General features: G+C 43.8%; 1 protein-coding gene across 9 annotated transcripts in view; it reads right to left on the bottom strand.

Moving 5' to 3' along the window:
* camk2b1 (calcium/calmodulin-dependent protein kinase (CaM kinase) II beta 1) overlaps positions 1 to 15,322 on the bottom strand; it is a 69,189-nt gene that overhangs the window by 11,834 nt on the left and 42,033 nt on the right. For 4 of the 9 annotated variants that reach the window (XM_023417149.2, XM_023417150.2, XM_023417146.2 and 1 more), the window contains exons 13-15: positions 12,024 to 12,061; positions 5,620 to 5,688; positions 614 to 658 (exon numbers count right to left, since the gene is read on the bottom strand). In XM_023417149.2, the coding sequence (XP_023272917.1) occupies positions 614 to 658; positions 5,620 to 5,688; positions 12,024 to 12,061 (152 nt within the window). Of the gene's footprint in view, positions 1 to 613; positions 659 to 5,619; positions 5,689 to 9,383; positions 9,417 to 12,023; positions 12,062 to 15,322 lie in introns of all 9 variants that reach the window. The other 5 variants (XM_023417151.2, XM_023417148.2, XM_087176858.1 and 2 more) reach the window with 4 other exon arrangements.

Raw genomic sequence — 15,322 nt, 5'->3', positions numbered from 1 at the left:
ATTCAAAGCCATGCACTTCACTCGGAGGGGAGACCCAAAATGTAATGCAAAGGTCACTCTGCTGTGATGCACAACCTGGACTTTGGAACGCACACACACACACACACAAGCACGCACACATGCAAACACACACACATCAAATGCTAGGTCATACTAATGAGGAAGGGATCATAATGCAAAGTTATGCACAACCTCCACACAGATACACACACTTTCACACTAACCATAGCAACCAGATTTAACAAACCGCCAAAGAACAAATCAGACAATAATTAAGCAACGAAATAATAAATAAAAAACATTATCTTTGATCTAAATCACATTGTAAGTCACAAGTTTGCTCAATGGGGCACTAGTTTAAACTGGTGAGTAACATTCACTACCCCATCCATCATCGCACCTCCCTTCATAATATAAAGGCATTTATCTCAGGAGTTTAATATATAGACACACACATATACACACACACACATATATGCACATACATGTCAGTAAACCAATGCCACGGTATGCATGATGAAAAGAAGGGTCAACGGGCAGGAGGAGATGAGGAAGAGGAGGAGAGTGACAGAGAGGGATAAAAAGCAGGTCAGAAATGGGGAATGATGAATACCTTTGTTCTGTCCACTGGATTATGGATGACGGTTGTCTGAGGTTCCTGGAGGAGGAGGAGGAGGAGGGGGAGGGGGAGGAGGAGGAGAGATGGAGGAACGTGGAATAGATGAGAGAAAGGAGAGGAAAAAGTGGGAAAAGAAAGAGAGAAGTTTTTGACATACAAGTCGATAGAGATGGACAAAGTGGCAGAAAGAGTGACATGAATGTTGGATGAAGAGAAAGTGCTTGTTAGAGTTGGCAGGAAAGAGAGGGAAGAATCCTCCAAAGCAATAGAGTGGGTGGATGAGCTGAAAACTGTAATCTGCAGCCAGTGCTGTTGTCTGCACATGCACAGAGGAACACACGCACACACACACACACACACTGACACACACATGCACACACACACACACACACACTGACACACACCCAAGGAACAGGCAGTACTGAAACTCAGGGTGAAGTGTCTGCCATGAGCACATCAGCACTCGTGCAATTTGTGCCACACACACACACACACACACACACACACACACACACACACACACACACACACACTCAGTAAGCACACAGCCTAAGGAAAAAGAGCTGCAATCACAACTGTGACATTTTTTTTTTTAACCGTAACCCATCCAGGGTTTTGCTGAACACGGATCGTCTATCCTCTGCGCTGCCCTGCTGTGCATGCATCATCCATCGCCCTACATGACGCCGATATGTACTGAATCAAGACAACTGTAAAATGAAAGGGACAAACAAATGAAGAGGCAATATACAATATAAATGCTCCACTCGCCTCAACATCTTACAAAGCAGCGGCACACCCGGCAGAAAGATTTAAGATGCCCCCACAAGATGAAAACGTGTCGTTCTGCTCCTTCACACTCGTCTCGACAGGAAAGGCGAGGCAGTGCTGGGCAGACGCTGGCATCATTTCAGGATCCCAGAACTTCATTCTGAAATGGTTTGTCAGGACTGTGTGCACAGAATTGGCTCAGTCACGTCTCAAGATCAGCCGTTTAACTTCTTAACTTCTCCTTGTTATTTTTTTCCCCCCTCTGAATATTCTGCCTGTTAAAACTCACCTTTCACTTCCACTTAGAGCCGAGTAAGTTACATCTTATATTACAGCTCTGCAGTCAAGTCTCTTTTGGCCGTTTCTGCCATGACTGTGGTACGTTTTTACGACAATTAGCAGCTCCTTTCAAACACTGGTACTTGACCTTTGGCGTACAAACCCCACAGTGTTGTTGCCTTCTTGCCCCCCCCCCAAATCAGGTCCCACTGTTTGCTGATGCCTTCTCTCTCCACAGTCTGCTGCTACAAACTGTCACTGGATTTACAGTAAATCAGATTAACCCCCCCACCCCCAACCGGAAGTGACACCTCTGTGATGACCAATCTTCATCAGCTGTCTCCCTGGCGATGATGATGTTGTCAGGGCAACCGTCACCCAGGGCAACAGGCACCAGTGGCAACTTGGGAGATAATGATGAGCGAGAATAAAGTACCTGGAGTGTGCAGATTAGAGGGGAGAGGGGGGCGAATGCTGATTGCGTCATATCATCAGCTGGGGGAAGGGTTTGACCGTTACACATCGCCGCTGACCTTAAAGTTCACGCTGCTGCTGTTTCAGCGACGTTCTAGTGGCACTGCTGAGTTAAATGAATTCATTCAGGTGGTCTTTTCTTATGTGATGTAAACAGCCACAATCCATTCATATCATTTAAATACTTGTGCACATTCACGATTCCCATCACCCCACCAAACGGCTTCCAGGTCAGAAAATTAAGGTCATGCGTGTAAAGGCAGTCTGTCTCTCCCTGACCTGGCAGCAATGCAGTGAATGAGTTAATGCACCAAATGGCTAAACAGTAACTAGCTCAAGTCCCTAGCAACAGCGTGAAGAACACAGCCGTCCTCCCACTCCTTTTTTTTTTTTTTTTATTCCCTTCAAGGATCAGAAAATAAAAAAAGACCCTCTTCTGCTTCATGGCTGTGCCCACACTTCCATGCACACTCTCAAGCGCACAAATGTGAAACTTCCCATCCAAACGCTTCCGAAAGTACGTCTGCACATGTGCCGAGTGGAGTGGTGCTAAAGCTAACATCACATGCACAAACACACACACACACACACACACACAAAGCAACTGCGACCATGTCTATAGAAACACACACACATACGGCTGCATCTGTTGCACCACTGGTGTGTGTGGCTGTGGGCTTGACATTGTGGCTTTTCTCTTGCATGAAGGAGGTGGCTGGCTCTTATCACTGTGTCAAGCGGAGGTCATCAACACACCATCAACATGTAAAACCCCCAATACACCAGGATAAGCACTGGGTTGCTTGAGTTAGTGACTCACTGATCAACAGCCAACTGTAAAATATAGCACAGTCGGCGGGGTCGAGAGGAGTAAGTACAATCTCAGTTAGCGTACCCAAACTTTTGGAGATGCAACAGTTAATATATTTCTTTCAATTTCTTTTTTTTTTTTTGAGTTAATGACATAACAAGTAACAGTGCACTGACATTTGAAGAAGGGCTCGTTTAAACATCTGTTTGCAGGAGCAGATTTATTTACTTCTTTTCACTTTAAAAATCAACAAGGTATGTAATTTGCTCAGGGGTGCCGAAACCTTTGCACACGACTGCACATATTATCATTAAATGCTTAGATGCACCTTGTTACAGCCGGTGCGACAAAGCTATATTTAGTGTTGAGGAGCAAACCCAAACTTGCCCAAGTCCTCAGCTGTGTTTCACGTCTAAGTCGGTGAGATCACTGCTGTGGCATCTAGGACTCGGTTGCCAGTGACTTATGATTGAGCGTGGCTACTGGTCTGGTTATATAAATGGCATGATATAATGAGCTATTCTGGCTTAATAATGTCTAACAGAAAACAGTGTAAGAAATGTTATGCTCTCACAAGCTTGTAAATATAACTCACTGCTGGAGCACAATTGCGATGATTTAATTTCATGAACATTAAGTCCATTAGGTGTTCTGAATCAGGAAACAAGCATGAGCTTTTTTCCCTCCTTTTAGTTATCAGCTTTAAAATATTTACAAAAATGGCTTCAACAAATGACCCAAATTCAAAATGAATAAACCTTTCAATTACATCTTGCCATCTTACACATTTTTTCTGACTTTTTAAAGGAACCATAATGGTATCAGAGAACTAAGGCCAACTAACTGCATTGAAATGTTCATCTAAATTGAATTATTTAAATGAGAGAGAGAGCAGCCTGGAGTAGCTCAGAGAGGCAGTTTGGCAAGAAAGAGAAGAGCACATGCTATGAGACTGTCACCTCCTGTAGCACTTCACCCTGAATGATTAGCAGAGCGTTCGTGCAACACCATCATTTGTGTCGCGAAAAACAGGGCGAGGATGTTTATCTTTACTGTTTTTAACCAGAGGGGGAAATCTCTAACTGACTAACGAGGACGGCGGTTAACCCTACACACCGATGGTTTAGGACTTTATCGATAGAAAATTGGGTCATTACAGTAACTTTAGGGGAAGTGTGTGGCCCGCTTTAAAAAAAGGGAGACGTCACTGATGTCTAACAGCTACAGTTATCCTGTGATGTCTATAGACTAATGTACATGATTTAGATGTTTGCAGGTGAACATATGTGCTGCCTTCAAGGACAGGTGGCTCTACATGTTTATCCCACCCTCATGTGGTGGTTCAGTTGTGAGGAGGGACTACAGCCCTGACATGGACTGAGCTGGTGGCTGTCTGCAACATGGGACCATTAAAAAATCTAAAAATATATAAAACGGACAGCATTAGTGTAAGAACCACACAAGTTTTTAGATGATTTTAAATAAGCAAAACTACTACTATGTCCTTTAATTTAAGTGTGCTGTTCTCATCTTAAAGGGGTCTATATGTACGTTTTTTGCTATTGCTACATAGCCAGCATTAGCATTAACAGCTGTTCACTTACCAGTCTAGAAGAAACGTTGCAAAGTTCAGCATCAAACTTCATTCCTTTACTTACTAAGAGAACTTTCCAGCAGTGGGAAGCAACACTAATGTTAATCTTGTTTTTCTTCTATTTCTATCACATCTTTTCTTCTAGTGAAGTTAGCACGCTAACCAGCTAGCCCCGGCCCATCCCGTATCAGAATAATACTTTGCGGTAGTGAGTCACTGTAGAAACCAGTCTGCCCTGAGAGGATGAAGTCGTAGCGCTGATCAGAGGAAATGTTTTAACCTCGCTCAATGGCTGAAGCTCTTGGCAAGTGGCCATTATCACCACCACCTGCTCCCGGCAAGAAACCACTCATAAATGACAGTGGCTGCAAATAACGGGAAATAATGAAACTAATGCATCTGTTCCCATGTCTCCAACTTACACACAGATAAATGTAAATGGCTCATCATACATCATGTCCACACAGATCAAAGGGAGCAGCACTCAGAGAACACAAATAACTTAATAAAACTCCCCTGGAGGCCTGATGCTAAGTAAAATTCCTGCTCACGCCTCTGGACTCTCTCTCTCTGTAGTGGTTTGTGACCTTGTGCCAGGAGCTCATGAGCATACAGGTTTTCATTCAGCTGATTTCACTGATTCAACAGAAGAGGAGGAATTCATCTCTGACATCAGCTGGTATGCTGTTGGGCTGGAAGGACAATATACCGGGGGGGGGGGGGAAATCGCACTGACAGACTCGGCAGGCATCGGCTGTCTCTTCCCGTTTGGCGAACTTTCACTGACACAGGAAATGACACGGCAGCACAATATCAACCCGAGAGCGAGTCACACAGCATCCCCACCTGCCGAGGGGAAATGTTTCCTGACACCACCTGCTGGTGTAAGACCTTCCCGTACCGCTGTGGCCATCGCCGTGGCTGCGCAAAGGTCAACCACAACGGAAGAGACGGAGAGGAAAACCAGACAAAGGTGAAGAAATATGGGGTCCAGAGGCGGTGGGACAGACACACACACAAACACAAACACACACACACACACAGGTGGAGGGAGGGTTAGGAGGTAAATACCAGAGCAGGTGAAGGGATGTTTCCTTTGGGGCTGGTGACTATGCTGTTTTTGGTGCTGTTTGTCTGGGGCTGTGCAGGAAAGGAGAGGAAAGGGAGGAAACACAACAAGAGTGTTAACAACAGCAAGAGGTGGGTTCGTGAATGTGTGTCCATGCACGTGTGCTGTGGCGCATTTCTTTGTGAGAACCACTTTTGAGCTTTTCTCCTCGGTGTTTGTGAAATTACAGCTTCTTTTTTTTTAATGATTTTTTCATGATTCTTCTTTTCAGTCAGAATGTGAAACAGAATTTGAAAAGAGGGTCAGTTTAAGTTTATGATGCTGAGATTTTGACACATCCCTCTCACCATGTCAATACAATGGAGGTTAATGGAGTTTCGTTTGTGGTGCCCATTTAAAAAACCTGCCATGTCTCTTCAGAAGTGTCCAGAACACAGTTTTCCTTCAGACTGAAATCCAGCCACCTCTACTGGGCACTTGTCAAATAAGATTCAAACTATCAGCGTGGCTAGATGTTGCTTGATTGTTGTTGTTTTTCTTTTTTTTGTTAAATTGCATAAAACATACTGCAGATTTAGGGTCTGGGTTTGGGGTTAAGTTTACAATTTGAGCCTGCAATAGGTCTGTAATTAAAAACTACTAAATAAGGAGATGATAAACAAAGTTAAATAAATAATGGCTAAGCAGTAATTGAATGCCCTAACAGACATAGTAAGAGTACTGTGCATAGGTTTAAGGCATAAGAAGTAAATTGTGGATGATTTCAACCTGCACCAATTTTCCCAGGTAGGTAAGTTTTTGAAGGTAGGTTGTTCCATGCACGCTGCAGAATGAATTTGGGAACGGCGACCCGACGATACTGCGTGATACATAAGAATATAAGCGCCTAAGAAATGTGCACAGTATCTTGTTGTTACCGGTGACATCCGCTGCTTTGCAAACTGTGCCATTTGGCCGTAATGAATCACCTTTATAAACCTCTATCAAATGCTCCTTTGAAGGCCGCGCATCAAAGAGCGGCCAGTCCTTTATAGCTCCGCTCGGTCATAATGATATTTGCATCGTATCTACATGACATTATTTGTAACCCTGCTTCGAAAAACACTCACTTGACATCAGGTCCTAGGTGTGGAAGTGAATCACCACGGTGACTCACTCTAGGAAGTCGGCTTCCATTACATAAATCCTAATCATGTAGCACTCTAACATCTAAGCCGTTTCCACGAGTCAGTGAAAGAGGTCACGAGAGGTCATGGATTACTTCGTGCCCGGTTAAGCCTTCGTATGGCGTGAGTGTTAAAAGAAAGAATCTGGCAAAGAGGTGAGAGAAGTCGATCTCACTCAGATGGTAATAACATTTCAGATCGACGGGGTTTCTGCAGGTGTCACAAAGTTACATTTCAGGCATTTTAAAACCACTCAGGACACAATTGAATACTTATTTCATAATCATAACTTCTGAAGTATGACACATAAAAATATAAACCAGCCGGGATGATAAGAAGTGAAATAAATGTCAATTCATTCTTAATAATATCATTTAAGGTTGCACTAATGATTATTTTCATCATCGATTAATCTGCTGATTTCTACTTTAAATAATTTATTAATTGCTTAGGATATTGATTTGCCTGTGGAATATGAGAAAGAAAATAATAGTAGAGTCCAGTTTAAATAGTCTTTTTTTTAAATTACTGAAACAATTACTCATTGATTTTCTGTCGGTTAACTAATCAATTAATTGACATAACATAATTGTTAACTAATCAATTAATTGATTAGTTAATCGTTTCAGCACTAATATAATTAATTAATCACTAAACAGGACCTGGATAAGCGGCAGAAACAGCACTGAGGCCAGGTTTTGCTAAAATCACCTACAAAAGTATTTAATAACGAACATTACTGCAGGTTGGAAAAAAGATTTAAGACCTTCGTAGATTAAAGTTAAGACTTTAATATGTTCTGAGGTCTTTTTGTAAAAACCTAAATCAATGCTTTTTACGACTTTTCAAGACCCGCAGACTCCCTGGAAGGAAACACAGATTAAACAAATAGTGTTTGATAATTGGTGTTGTACAATGAGTGTCGGTCGCTGTTTGACACACTGACTGGCAAAATGGAAAGGAACTCAAGTAGGGTGTGTATGGGTGTATATGTTAACCATAATGGAGTCCTCTAAGTTCTGTAAGCCACTGGGCTTATCCAAGAGAGGAGGAGAGGAGAGGAGGAGAGAGGAGAGGATGGGAGAGGAGAGAGGAGAGGAGAGGAGAGGAGGGGAGAGGAGGAGAGGAGAGGAGAGAGGAGAGGAGAGGAGGAGAGGAGAGAGGAGAGGATGAGAGAGGAGGAGAGGAGAGAGGAGAGGAGAGGAGAGCAGAGCATATAAGTCAGCACACACAAGTGCAAAGACATGACACAATGCATACACACACAAAACAGCCATGAAAATAAAAGCTGGTGTAAGCTGACAATAAACTGACATATAAACATTTCACACACACACACACACACACACACACATATATATATATATATAGTAAACTCCGACACACCCGCACCCAAACAAACACCAACACTCATGCACACATAAAACCACCCAAAGCCGTCGTCAAGCAGCAACAGGAAATGTATTCCTCATCAAAGTAACGATTAACCGGTGAGCGGTCTCAGTCAAAGCGTGTTTGCTGTATCAACTCGTGAAAAAAATTAAAATAAAATAAAAAGTGCCATGACGCCAGCAGTCCTGACCAAAGGTTCGCCAGCGGTGGAGACAACAGTTGACGTCCAAAGCCAAACACCTGAGACAATTGCCGTAGTGAAAACAGGACGGTGGTGATACAATTCAGTTCAAACAACAGACGTCACATGTCGCGAAGTGTTGACACGTCTTCACAGTTAACACCATTTTTATGATGTTACCAAGAACAAGGAAGGAGAACGTGGGTACAAGTATCCACAGGTGGGCAAAGAAATGAGTGCACAGGGAGAAGAAATGAGGAGGAGGAGGAGGAGGAGGTGGTGCAGGAGAGATGGTGGGTGCACAGAAATAAAAGGGTCAGAGGGAAGGGAAACAAGTACGAGGTCAAGAAGCCTTCCAGAAAGATGTATTTCTATAAAGTGTGACGTGCTGTCGACAGTGGACCCAGAGGAAATGATGCTCCTACCTACCCAGACTTTTACCCTTCATTTATAATCTTACAGTCGTATGTGCATCGTCTTGTGAGACCAAAGAGCTCCGTAACAAAACGACAAGCACAAGCCGACTCTGTTCTGAAAGTGTGCCCCTGACAGATCTGGAGCAGCATCCCTGGAGTAACATCCTGCCTCCGTTACATTTTCAGAATAATGTCAGGGTTAGTCTTATGGCAGTGCATTTAGCGAGGGCCAACTCCGTGACTTCTGCCGGGCGTCTTCCGTCCATGAAGGATGAGTTTCGGTTACACAGTACATTGTCATTTTCTCTACGTGTCATGGCAGTTCTCAATGTTTATGTTAAATATTCAAGGATCCCTAAACTGACGGACCCCCATCTGATACGATTTTAGCTTTTGGATGTTTTATTAAAGAGACAGTTTGAAGTTTTAATAAAAATGTTTCCTGAATCAGACACCGCTGTGTCACAGACTAATACTTCAGTGAAGGGAAGGAGACTTGACTCCACCCATGAAATAGACTCAGGGAAGGGGAACGGAGGATAAAACACAGAGAGTGGAGAGAGGGAGCAAAAAGAGGAGTGACTGGGCAAATGCATAAATAGCATGCTCACCATGTACTGGACAGTAGAGCTGGACTTGCGTTTCTGTCCTCAGGCGATTGATGGATGGATGGATTTATTGATGGATGGACAGATATGCATGGTAGAAGAACAGGGTGGGGGGAGTAAAGTGACCAATGACAACACGTGAATGTACTTGTACAAAGAGCAACAGAGAACTTGTCAGTTTAAATCAGCAGGTGAACACTTTGATGGAAATGCAGATTTCAACCCTTAGGAAAAAAAAGTGGGATCAGACTTTTCCAGACAAGATGGACAAAGTGGAAGAAGGTCAAGAATTTAATTCATAGAAATAAGATTTGTTTTTTTTGTGGAAGAAAGGAGGTGCGAGCAGACGGAAAGAAGCGGCGGTTTAAGTGGAAGTGATCAGGTCACCCACTGTTCAGAGCAGCTGAGGCAACAAGGAGCAAGATGGAGGCAAAACAGAGGAGCAAGACAAGGAAATTTATTCAGTCAGAATAAAACTCGTAAATTTAAAATCAGGACTGTCTTGATGTTCGTAAAGTTGTTACATGCAGCGTTTATACATCAGTAATTGATCTGTGTGTATGTAAAGACCAGGGGACAGTTGCACAAAACAGCCTCATCTCTTTTCCTTAAGGCTTCCTTAAAATGTTCACTTGATAATTTAAGGATTTCTCTTTATCTTGGTTTATATTGAAGGAAAAACTTAAACTCAATTAAAACATTGCTAAAAAAATAAACTAAAGGTACCTCTGGCTCTATCTGAGCTGCAACAAGGCCAAGTTTATGGGGATTAATGAAGGAAATTAACACATCCCAAGAAGATCGTGCTGCGACCAGGAGACACTCTTAACAAGGTGGAATTGATTTTACATTACAAATTTGAGCAGCAGTCAGTCCTTAACTTCTTTCCTCTTAACAGATCCTGTGCATCACCTCTAAGTTACTCTCTCAGCTAAGAGGAAATGAAACCTCAAATGTCATAATTAAGGTGTTTTTGTGCCCCAGAAACACACTGAACTCCCATCTGCCCTCTGTGTTGTTTTTAAATTTTCATGAATTGAGGCCAAAACTGTCGGACGTTCTGTAATAATGTGTAAATGTATAATGAATGCTACATGTAATAACTTTTAAAAACTAAAAGAACAGACACAGTGTGTGTTCATCAATGAAACAGCACTGAATGAAATACTGAATGGCTTCTGTGGGCAGTAGTTGGCAGCACGCGGGGGTCGGAGGTGATGTGGAGTTAGTGCCGGGGAGAGACTGTGCGTTTTGCACTGAGCAGGTGCTCCAGCTGAAAAACGTCAGGTGCCGTTACGCATTCGTGAACAGGCGAGAGAAAAAGGAAGAGGAGAGGAGGTCGGCGTCGCCAAGAGAACAAAAGGACATGTGGAGGGAAGAAAAAGAAGAGAAACAAGAGAAGAGGGAGGGAAGGAGTAAAGTAGGGACGGCAGCAAATGAAAGAGACGCCTTTAGAAATGGTTTGGGGCGAGTGTGTAGGGAGCCTGTTGCTAGGCGATGAGTGCGCCGCAGTGGAAGCAAGCGTCTATTTCTGTCGTCTGAGTTTCCAGGGTCCAGACTGGCAGCTATTCCTGGAACTGGAGTCACATTCCCCGCTGAACCGACTGAGCAGGGAGGAAGGGGAGGGGGGCCTTCACACACACACAAACACACACACACACACACACACACTGCTGCACATGCACATGAGCGAACCACATATGCGGACACCCACGCTTACGCACAATCTATGTGAAGGCATGCTAACACCCTCATTTACACTTTCATTCTCTTTTCAAACTGACAAAACAAATGTGATGTGTTCACACACGCGCTCACATGCACTCACACAGAAACACACACCTGTACGTCCACGTGCATGTGCGCGAAGCTCTACCTGCCATGATGTACGATGCTGAACAGAAGCAAACGCGTTCATCTGCATGTACACCATGTTCCACACTTCGTACACACATTGCTGTACGCACATTCATGGAAGCTGTGTGTGGGATGTGTTGCTGTAATGTGTGTGCATGCACGAGCGTGGGATGGTGAGAGATCCTCGTTAAAGGATGAACAGGAATGCAGGGTTAAAGACCAGATGGGGTGAGCAGGAAAAAGGAAGCACTGAAAGAGGAGGAAGAGACAGAAATGGAGGGATGAGCGGGAGAGGAAGTGATGAAAAAAAAAACGAGTGGGGAGGGCTGACAGATGGTTACATTTAATAATGGAGATGGAGAGGTGGCAATAAGCTGAATAATGCCAAATCAAAATAAAGGGTGCTTTCAGAGAGATGTGCTACTTGAGGCTTGTGCACTGGCAAAGCGGCAGACGGCTGATACATGCACATACAGAAACACATGTATACAGACATACGTGTAAGGCTGTACCAGGTACAGACGCAAACTATATGAAAACGAAACCACAATCTTACAATCTTCACTTGTATCACACGACACAAGACGCAAAATCAATGAGACACAAGCACATTCAAACTGTTTTAGAAAAGACGGCTACAGCTGGCAGGAGCGAGGTTAGCCGGAAAGAAGCTAATAGAGGAGCGGAGAGAAACAGGAAAGAGGATGAGGAAGAGGCGGGAGTTTGTAGCTGTAGAGCGAAGAAGAGAGAGGAAGGAGGAAGACTGAGGAGTGCGATGAGCCTTACCTTGACATCTGCCTTTTTGTTGAGCAAGGTCTTAGCTGCTGCAATGACAAGCACAGGCAAGAAAAACCCAGTCAGAGTTGATCAAGACGAGAAACAGAGTACAGCAACAACGGCTCGCTGTTTATCACTGACATTAAAGCCTTCAGAGATTACATTCATTTTACTTTTGTGAAATAATGTTTTGTTGTAGAAAAATCACCTTTTCACAAAGTAGCAGCTACTCTATGACGCCCTTATTGTGAAAGAGTCTCAGCACCTTCCTGATAAAGTGTTAAGTGAGTAATTGATCTGTCTGATCAGTCAGACACTACAACGCACTGATCTACGACTCCATGCACTTCCAATGACTCTGGTCTTTAAAAACAACTTGGTGTGTAAAATCTCATAATTAATGGTTATGATCCAGGTCGGAAGAACAAATTACGATACAAAAGTTGAGCACAGATGAGTGTTGCTATCCACACATACATGTTTTTTTTTTCCTTCTGGTGATGCTGTGCTGCCAGGATACTTTCTAAAAATAACAACTGTTTTCCCCTGCTGGCAAATCAATACAGAACCAGGCTCATTATGCAATCACTCCATCTGTAAAGTAATTGAAAATCAGTAGGCCCACTCGTTGGGCACATCACAGTGATGCAAGGGACGAGCTAAGAAGGTAAAACATAGGTCTCAAGGTGTTCGCTGGTAGAGACCAAAGCTGGTTGGTCAGGTGGACTGCGAATGATTTAAAGTGCTGCTTCCCGACTCAAAACCCGAGAGCAGCTACACAGCACAACAGCTTTGGGGTTTGAATCAAAAAAAAACTAGAGTTCACTGTTTCACATCAAATCATGTGGCAAGGTCCCCTCGTGGCTGCGAGGAAGCCAAAACAAAGATGGCTGCTGTGCGAGGCAGCCATCTAAACCCAACAATAAGCCCTGCCTTAAGAAACTCTGTGGGGGCCTTAAGGAGGATTAGTCTTCAGTCTGCTCTCTAATGAAGGGTAATGGGGGGGGCAGGAGGGAAAGAATGATACCGTAGACACAGCCCTGTGATGAGTGTAATACCCATAATCCCTTACAACAGTGGGAACTGCGCGCAGACAACAACAGAAGACGGTCCGCAGGGTATTTACCACGACTGCACTGCTGAAGCACAGACAGCGAGGTGGTCCGATCGCATTAGATAGATGCGTGTTCACCCAGAGGGGCCCCAAAAAAACAAGAGCCAGACTCTCTGTGACGCTGGTGTCGGCGGAGGCTGCGGCGCCGTGGGTGTGTCTGCCAGGACGCAGACGGAGGATTAACACTAACAAGACACCAGATGATCTTTTACCGCTTAACAGTTGACACCAGAAATTGCTCTCACAGACTGGCAGGGATTATACAGCGCCAACCATTGACACACACACATACAGGAAAGGAAGGACCTCAGGCACACAGGATGTAATGAGGTTCGGTGGATTATCCGTTTGGATATTATAAAGGATGGATTTGATTTGAAAAATTTAAAAGACATCTTTGTGACAGGGGAGATTAGTGATTAGTCTTTTTCTATAACAACAGATGATATAGATGATATATTACAACTGAGGTAACCACCGAATAATGTAGAGTTTTAGAGGAAGCTGTGTTTTTGTCATGGGTCAACAAGCATATTGGCTCATTAGAAGACATCCCATCAGTGGCTCCCAACCTGTGGGAATACTATAACTTGAGGAGCTGTGGCGGTGAGGAGTGTGGAGCTTCCTACACGTTTCTCCCGCTTTCAGTTCAATCCTTACCATTAAAATAAAAAAAGGGCTGTGAGAAGGCATCGCTTGGCCTCAGGTGGGCTGTGAGTCAGACATGATTGGAAACCACTGGGCTACATTATTAAAAAATAAATAAACCAGCAAGATTGATTTGGGAAACAATAGTGCCTATCACCTGCCAGCTCAAGTCCCAGACTCCTCCTCTCCATCTCGCACTCCCAGAGCTGTAATCCTTACTGGGACTTTTTAAAGGGACTGAGTGCAATTTCAAGTCTAATCACATTCAATCACATCAGCAGCCAGCCACATTACATAAAACACTATTTCTGGCACTCTGGGATTTTTCTTTCTTTTCTTTTTTTCCTCTCTCCATCTTTCCTCTCTCTCTCTCTCTCTCTCTCTTTCTCTCTCTCTCTCTCTCTCTCTCTCTCTCTCTCTCTCTCTCTGAACACGAGACATGCTGTAGCTCCGCTGAATTTCTCACTTCCATTTCCAAACATGTTCTGAACCAGATTGCATTGAATTTTCAACCGAAGCCTGAATTCCATGAGAATTTCCACTGGCAGTGATTTTTATTAGGGAGAACAGAGGTCCAATCAAAAGGAGGCCAGTTCAAAGACTAGCAGAGGCCTGGCCCGGTCCTCTTAAGTAAGAAAACCCCATCTTTACGAGAGGACTCAACTTCAAAAAGGGAGACAATGATTGAGGCGGACTAATGAAAGAGAGACATCTCTGTCCTGACTTTCTTTTTTTGACCTTTCTGCCTCAGTGATGTTGCGTCTCATGCTTGAAGTGAAGTCTGCATATTCAGCAAGTCAAGGACGGACCAAGACGATGGTGGTAAAGAAGCACTGCATAATCTGGAGGGATGTAAGAGCGGCATGAACGTGCAGCTGTTTATTGTTGCGCCGTTCTTCCTCAGTCTCCTTCCAAAGGCTGGTTGTTACTGAGGAGAAGAAATGGGGTCAGAATGGTATCAAGTCCCCCCCCCCCATCATATTATCAGAGGGCTTGGTAGAGGAGGAGAGGATATGAACGGAAAGCAGAGAAGAAGGTAAGAGTGAGAAGAAGAGGAATGAAAATGATGAGGGTATTTCACTAACACCATTATTCCGTCAAGGTGGAAAAACAAAATCACGTCGAAGGTTGCTAAAAAATGGCTTAAATTCCAGTGATGAAGATGAAATCCCCGTGGAAACCCTGAAAAATCAAAAGGTAGCTTAATATAAAACAGAAGGTGAAGAAGCAATGGGTGCTCCTTACCTTGCGATAAATTACACATGAAGCAAGAAGAGAGAGGAGGGAGAGATTAAAACAAAAGCATCACTAATAAATTCCCACTAAAGACACGCGAGATGCACCACTGCAGGAGCAAAGCAAGGATGGGCATGGACTCACATGAAGATTCGGTGGCAGTCGCACAAGCCAAAAGGTGCCTTCCTCCCTGGGTAATGGAAAAGGCTCTTGAGATGAAACACTCAGGTGACAGCCTGCCTCAAGAGCCTTTTCCATACACGGCGTGTTGAAGGCCAGGACACATTAAAAGACACAATATTCCTGCATG

The sequence above is a fragment of the Seriola lalandi genome, unplaced genomic scaffold, assembly GCF_002814215.2.
Source record: "Seriola lalandi dorsalis isolate HSWRI2012SDOR001 ecotype SW California unplaced genomic scaffold, Sedor1 jcf7180002054572, whole genome shotgun sequence".
Lineage (NCBI taxonomy): Eukaryota > Metazoa > Chordata > Actinopteri > Carangiformes > Carangidae > Seriola > Seriola lalandi.
This window is presented reverse-complemented; position numbering and strand designations above follow the sequence as displayed.